General features: G+C 41.1%; 1 protein-coding gene across 4 annotated transcripts in view; it reads left to right on the top strand.

Annotated features, from left to right (window-relative positions):
• TMOD2 (tropomodulin 2) overlaps positions 1-7,830 on the top strand; it is a 56,879-nt gene that overhangs the window by 39,708 nt on the left and 9,341 nt on the right. For all 4 annotated transcript variants that reach the window (XM_017504627.2, XM_017504626.2, XM_017504625.2 and 1 more), the window contains exon 8: positions 2,620-2,763. In XM_017504627.2, the coding sequence (XP_017360116.1) occupies positions 2,620-2,763 (144 nt within the window). The remainder of the gene's footprint in view (positions 1-2,619; positions 2,764-7,830) is intronic.

Below are 7,830 nucleotides of genomic sequence, written 5' to 3'. Positions count from 1 at the left end.
AAAAAAAAAAAAAGAAAAGAAAAGAAAAGAAAAAATCCATGACTTTCTTCATCTCTGGGAAATTTTCCCCCATTAGTTGTTTGATCATTTCTCTTCTGTTTTATTTATTAATTTTTTTTGTCCTTCTAAACTCTTCTTAGATGAATGTTGAATCTCTGCATCTTTCATCCTCATCTCTTAAGGTTTTCTCATAGTTTCTAACTTAGTCTTTTTGCTCTATGTCCTTGGAAGTATCCTGTTATCTTCCAGATCACCACCTTGGTCTTCAGCCATGCTTATTTTGTAATTCTTGATGTCTGTTATTTTATTTTATTTCAACATAGTTTTTAAAATTTTCAAAATGTTTTCTGTCTCTCTCTTCCCCCTACCCCCCTTTATTTCCTTTTCTTTTTCTTGTGGGACAGGGAGGAAAATAATACATAATTAGAATGTTTACATTTGTGTCTGTTTCTTCTATGGCATATTGTCCTTCTTGGTCAACTTGGCTTTATTCTTTCATGATGTTGGTTTTCCTAATATGTCTGGCAATGATTGGTGCCTCTTTATCTTTTTGAATGGAGAGAAAGGTTGGTTTGTATAAACCAGGATCATTTATCCTGCAGTTGTATCTATCTGTTTTACCAACAGATCTCTCCCTTAAAAAAGAGACCCCTTTATTTTTCTCCATTTGTCACCATCTGATAAGCTATGTATTTTATCTATTTAATTTATTGAATATGCCCTCTTGCTCAAATATAAGCCTCTCTTAGGACAAGGATTTTTGTTTTTTCTACTGCTAGAGCACAGTAGAAGCCTGACAAATAATCTTTTCTGAATGTATGAGTGAGAGCTTTTTTCAGCAGCAGGTGTGCTGACCTGCCACCTCCTCTGCAGTGTATGTATAAGGAGCTCACAGGCAGCCTGGGAGTCCCCTACAGTCGCTATAGTTAGGAGGACTTCATTCTGGGAGGGACATGTTTCAATATATAGTAGTCCCCTTATCTGCAGAGGATGTGTCCCAAGATCCCCAGTGGATACCTGAAACCACAGATAGAACCAAACCCGACATGTGCTATGTCTTTCCCTACACATACACACCTATAAACTAGGCACAGTGAGAGATTACCAACAATAACTAATAATGGAACAGTTATAACAATATGTTGTTACAGAAGTTTTGTGAATATGGTCTCTCTCAAATATCTTAGTGTACTATCCTCCTTCCTAGGTGAATGACATAGGGGGCTGCATCAGGCTACTGTTGCCCTTCTGACTGTTTGTCAGAAGGAGGATCATCTGCCTCTGGTGATCCTGGCTCATCCAGCCATGACGATGTCAATGGTTAGATGTCAGAAGTAGACAATGTCATTGACTGATAGGCAGGAATCATGGACAGCATGGAGATGCTGGACAAAGAGATGATTCACCTTCTGGGCGACAGAGAGTGGGGGGGCAGGGGGGCACAAGATTTCATCAAGTCACTCAGAACAGCATGTAATTGAAAACTTACAAATTGTTTATTTCTGGAGTTGTCCATTTAGCATTTTCCCACTGCGGTTGACAGCAGTTAACTGAAACTGCAGATTGCAGGGAATACTGTACTTCATTCCTGGCAGAGCTGCCTTTCCCCTTTTCTCCCACACTATACTGGCGTGAAGGTCTGGAGGTGCCTCCATTTCTGCACTGCTTCTCTCGCAGGTCGCAGCAGCTTCACCAGGGGCTCTTCCTGGGAGACTTCATTGATAGCTGTGCTGGCAGCTGCTCTTTTTCCTGGAAGGAGCTGGGAGGGATAGTATATGCTCCATCTGCCCTACCTGTTCCATCTGTTCCTAAGGCATTTCTTTAAGGAACTGCCTCAAATGGGACCTGTCTCTAGCAGCTCAGGCAACAACTTGCTTTGTGCTAATTTACCTGTCAATCTTTCCATTTTCTGTATTTCAGCAGTTTCTCAAGCAAATGGCCTTTTGTTTTGTTTTCTTGCTCTGTGAGAATTCCAGTCTCTCAAAAATTATATTATTTGTTCATGGCAGTGGGAGACGTTGGGAGTAAAGAGGGCAGGAAGGGGCGCATGTGCAGTCCGCTCTTTCAAACTGGAGTCTCCCGTGGGGTTGCCACACTCAGTGATGATTTTGTTCTAAAAGTTGCCTTTTAAAAATTCTGATTTATAGATGATTCAATAGTGCCCAAGTACTAGTCAATGAAAAAGTTTGTTTGTTTTTTTAAATCAATTTGTACTAAAAGGAAAAAAAAATGGGTAATTCTGGGATTATGTCCTTATCTACTTTTCTTTGAATGTTAAAATGTGTTTTCTTAAAAAATTGACACTGATAACAGCTAGTAGTGGGTTTTCTTTAATGTCCCTACTTAACAAAAAAAAAATCCGTAATCTTATGTCAGTTTCTTTTTTTAAAAAAAAATTTTTTGCAAATATATGAAATTTATGTGTAGGCTGCCAGACTAAAATATTTTAATTGTGATTTTAAATTGTATCTTTGTTACTTGGAGGTGAAAGTATGATTTAGTGAAGGTTTTCTTTAAGTGCTAGAAAATATCTGTATTTAATTTAGGAGAAAGGGGTTTAGTAAATTAATCTTTAGAAATTTTAACTTAATTCTAAGTTTTTTTCTTTTTGCATCATAGGCTTTTGCAGACATGCTGAAAGTAAACAAGACCTTGACAAGCCTAAACATAGAATCCAATTTTATCACTGGAACTGGGATCCTGGCCCTGGTAGAGGCATTGAAAGAAAATGACACCTTGACAGAGATCAAGATTGACAACCAGGTAAGGAAGGCCAGAGGACAGGCAAAGCTAACTCACAGAGAGGGGAAAATGCCACAAGGAATGAGTTAAAAGACACAGTTCTGGCCGGGCGCGGTGGCTCACGCCTGTAATCTCAGCACTTTGGGAGACTGAGGCGGGTGGATCACGAGGTCAGGAGTTCAAGACCAGCCTGGCCAATATGGTAAAACCCCATGTCTACTAAAAAAAATACAAAAATTAGCTGGGCGTGGTAGCAGGTGCCTGTAATCCCAGCTACTTGGGAGGCTGAAGCAGAGAATTGCTTGAACCCAGGAGGTGGAGGCTGCGGTGAGCCAAGATAGCGCAACTGCACTCCAGCCCAGGTGACAGCGCAAGACTCCATCTCAAAAAAAAAAAGACACAGTTCTGTGTGTGACTCAATTTGATGTATTGGATTTCCTCTAGTTTTATAATTGTTTCTAGCCCATGGAGGATGTGCAGAAGAGCATGTTACTAATCAAACAATGCACAGTGGGGCAGCCTAGGACATAAAGAGCCATCTACTTCGCCACCCTAGGCTAGTCAGGCTCCAGAGGAGAAAGAGAGGATTTTGTGGCAGAGATGTTGACCGCTGCTTTGTTCAGTCATCATCGTTGCCTTTTGGCATGTGTCTCAGACCTATCCTATCCTAGCCTTACTTTTGCCTCTCACTGGGACTGTGGCTAACAGAGAAAGCAGGGTGGCCATGGCCAAAGATTCAGATTTCTTTTCCTTGACTGAAGACTTCTAGAACCAAAAGAGCAGACCCAGGCTCCTGCAGTCTGATACTGGCTGCAGAGAGCCTACCTAAAGGACTCAGCCTTCTAGAAGATGGCCTGGCTTAGAGTAGCAGGCCACACCCATGAGATTGTGGTCTGATCACAATCTCATTGATCATGACCACAGCTTTTCTCAGATTCCCACCGTAGCCAAAGCAAGGTGCTTTTCCCTAGAGCCACGTCTTCCTGTCTGGTGACCTCTTTTTCCCAGCATCAGCCTGCATTGCCTTCCGAGTTGCTCTTCTGGTTTCAGCTGGCTCCTGCCCACAGACAGCAACTCTCAGTGATTGGCCATGATGCTGAGCCCTGCTCCTCTAGCCACAGGAAAGGGTCTGTAATGGTGTTCCAGATACTGTATCTTAAAAAGAAAGGGCCTTGGAAAGGAGAGAGCAAGGAGCCTTCTGGTATGAGCATCCGTTCCCCTGTGGGGTGGTGGGAGAGATAGTTGGGAAGTGACTGCTCAGAGCATCCTTTGCATATCTGGGGCCATCTCTGGGAATTTCCTGATCTCGAAGATGTGATAAAGCTGCAGAGGGCCACCCAGGACGGCTGCCTAAGCCTGGAAACCCCCAACAGTTCCCATGGAGCCTCTACCCTCTGTCTTTGCTAACCAGGACAAGCAGGCTGTTTCAGCGCAGGACCTCTGGCCCTGAACTTCTGACGCTCATTGCCAGGAGAGCAGGGAAGCTGAGACAGGAGGATTTTCATTCTCATCCTGCCAGAAGGGATGCACCACCAAAACAGTTTCCCCAGACACAGAGATGTGGAGGCAGCACCCCAGGGGATGTGCCACACAGGGCCCCGCACACCCGTGAAGTTCAGTGCTTTGTATCCTGGTATATGGCCAGCTGCTAGTAAATTAGACAATGGCATCAGGGTGTGGGGGAGTAAGGATACAAGCCTGAGAGAAATGTGAAGGGCATGAAATGAAGTGATAATTCACTCAGGGATATTTGTTGAATAGACTCATATCAGGAGGAAGCTAAGTGGGCGCTTAGTGAATATTTCCAGGGGAACTAATAGAGAAGTGGATACCCTGTTCCAAAGTATATTTAATTTTTTATATGGATTTAGGCCATTGTGTGAAATAGTATCACATACTGTGTCCCTAGTTCCTTACAAAGATACCACCTGGCTAAGGTTGCCACATAAAATATAGTTAAATTTGGCATTCAGATAAATGATGTATAAATTTTAGCACATGTCATCAAATATGTGGAATACCTTATACTATACTAAAAAAATTATTTGTTATTTATCAGAAAGTCATACTTAACTGGCTGTCCTGTATTTCTATTTGCCAAACCTGGTAGCTCTACGCCTAGTATTGAGTTAGAATGAGCTAGAATTGTGAAAACTTAGAATAGAGCAGCTTTTGACAATGTATGTAAGGAAGACCCGAAAGTACAATCTGTAATCCCAGTACTTTGGGAGGCCAAGGCAGGCAGATCACCTGAGGTCAGGAGTTCGAGACCAGCCTGGCCAACATGGTGAAACCACATCTCTGCCAAAAAATCCAAAATTTACCCAGGTGTGGTGGCACATGCCTATAATCCCAGTTACTAGGGAGGCTGAGGCATGAGAATCACTTGAACCCAGGAGGCAGAGGTTGCAGTCAGCCAAGATCCCGCCACTGCACTGCAGCCTGGGTGACAGAGCGAGACCCTATCTCAAAAAAAAAAAAAAAAAAAAAAAAAAACCAAAAAAAAAAAAAAAAAAAAAAAAAAAAAAAAACCTGAAGTACAAAGAGCAAAGAACTTGCTCCCTAAAATCCCCTCTAAATCAACCTTCTCACCCCTCCTCAACCATCTAGGAATGGATTTGTATAGTTTTTCAACTTTAGTCTTTCATTTTGCTTCTGAAGTGGTTTCTTTTTATTTACTTATTTTTTGTTTGTTTTTTGTTTGTTTTGAAACAAGATCTCATTCTGTGGCACAGGCTAGAGTACAATGACACAATCTGGCCTTACTGCAGTCTCTACCTACCTGCCTTAAGTGATTCTTCCACTTCAGCCTTCTGAGTAGCTGGGACTACAGGCATGCACTACCATGCCCAGCTAAATTTCAAATTTTTTGTAGAGACAGGGTCTCACTATATTTCCAAGTTGGTCTCAAACTCCTGGGCTCAAGCCATCCTCCTGCCTCGGCTTCTCAAAGTGCCGGGATTACAGGCATGAGCCTCACCATGCCCAGCCTGGCTTCTCTTTATTTGTATATGACAAGGAGGATTAAAATTTTCTTGAGAGGCTGAGTGTGGTGGCTTACACCTGTAATCCCAGTACATTTTGAGGATGAGACAGGAGGATCACTTGAGCCCAGGAGTTCCAGGTTGCAATCAATTATGGATGTGTCACTGCATTCCAGCTTGGACAACAGAGCTAGATCCTGTCTATTCACACACACACTCTCTCTCTCTTGCTCTGCCTCTCTCTCTTAAAAGATTTTCTAGGGTAATTAGAAAAAAATTATTTGCTTTTTTTGAGAAATGAGGATATTCAGGGTCAAAACTGGTCTTACATCCAAATTGTGTTCATTGACTCATAGACTGTTAGAAGTCACCTCAGTTTCCTTATCTATCTAATGAAGAGTTTGAAATAAAATAATCTGTAAGACAGTTTCCTCCAGAAACTGTCAGAACCAGAAGCCAAGACCAATTTAACAGCACAGCAATAGGCAGCTGCATGGAAACGAAGGCCTGCTGAGAATTCACCACTGGGGGCAGTCTGCTGTGGCTAGGCTCCAGGTCAATATGCAGTGATTTAATCAGGTGCCCCATGGGAAGAACAGCCAATGATGCATATTAAAGAACAGATGGGGAACTGCTAAATAAAGTAGATTAAAGAGGTCACTTAGAAAAGAACAGAAGGTGATTTAAAGATATGCTCAAAGTTTTGTTTCTGCTTTTCCCCCTTTGTGTTTGGTGACTTAAAATATAAAAAGAGCCTGGGCCTCTGGTTCAGCTACTTAAAAGGCTGAGGCAGGAGAATCCCTTGAGCCCAGGCATTCGAGTCCAGCCTGGGCAACATAGCAAGACCTCATCTTTAAAATATATATGTAATATAATACAACAAGTTATATAACTTAATATTCTAAACACTTAGATACCTTAAATATATATAAAGAAAATACATCCAAATTGTAAGAAGTTTTGATGCCCATCTATTGTCCTGGGTTTTTCTAACACAGAAGACCTCAAATCCAAAAAATGATGCAGGCTGAGGAAGAAACATAGTCTATATTACATTACTTCTCCTCTTTTTATATGCCCCCGGTATTATTTTCTTCAGCTTCTAAGTCCTTTGCGTAGCTATTAGCATATCCTTCCTCCCCCTGAAAAAAACCTAAAAGTTGTTATTCTATTATTAATATTTCCTATTTCTGATACTAGATTATATTAATGGTTTAAGTTAGCATAAAAGCAGAGATGGCGTTTCTGTTTTTACTATTTTGACAGAATGTCATCCAAGATTCATTACAAAATAGAAAAAAACCTAAATAAATTACAGTTGATGTCTATATAAATCGAACATTCAAATCAAGGAGAAATAAATATGAATTTGCCTTTTATTGCAAAACAAAGCTGCTATAAGGATACTGAGCAGAATTTAAACTATTGGGAAAATAGCCAGCTACTTGGAGAAGAGGGACTCAGGTACTTGGGAATATAGGTGATTTGGGGTAACTTTTGACCATTGCATTAACACTGAAAGTTACCCAAGTCCAGGACTCAAATGTTCCAGGGGCACAAGCCATAGTGGTGGCAGCCGTAACCTTAGCTCAGGGCTCATTCCTTGATACAGTCCCACTGTTCTAAACTATGTCATTTGCTAAAGGTTGCTCATGAAACTCTGAGGTCAGCATCTCATACTTTTTTGCTACCATTCCTTCCCATGGACCCATAATGCTTAGAGCATTAATCTCTACATGGTGGATGCCCATAATTATTATTGTCTAACTGGAAATATCACATTGTGTTAAGTTCCCAAGGAGAGACTCATTTGAGGGGTTGCTGGATGACAAGAAAGAGAGAAGCAAAGAGATAAGCCTTAAAACTTGCTTGGGACACAAGAGTTCCTCCATAAACTTTTCTCCTCTACCCATTCCATAGTTAAATTTTCCAAATTTAAAAGGTGTATGTTTTTAACTTGTTACAAAGTAATCAGGATTGTATGGTACTGGCACAGAAATAGACGAGTAGAGCAATAAAGCAGATTCAAATCAGAGAAGAATGAAATAAAAGATGGTAGAAAAATTTGCTAGCATTTTGAAAGAAAATTAAATTGGATCTCTAT

Source organism: Cebus imitator, unplaced genomic scaffold (assembly GCF_001604975.1).
Source record: "Cebus imitator isolate Cc_AM_T3 unplaced genomic scaffold, Cebus_imitator-1.0 Scaffold325, whole genome shotgun sequence".
Taxonomy (NCBI): domain Eukaryota; kingdom Metazoa; phylum Chordata; class Mammalia; order Primates; family Cebidae; genus Cebus; species Cebus imitator.
Note: the sequence above shows the minus strand (reverse complement) of the source record. Positions and strands in the feature narration are given on the sequence as shown.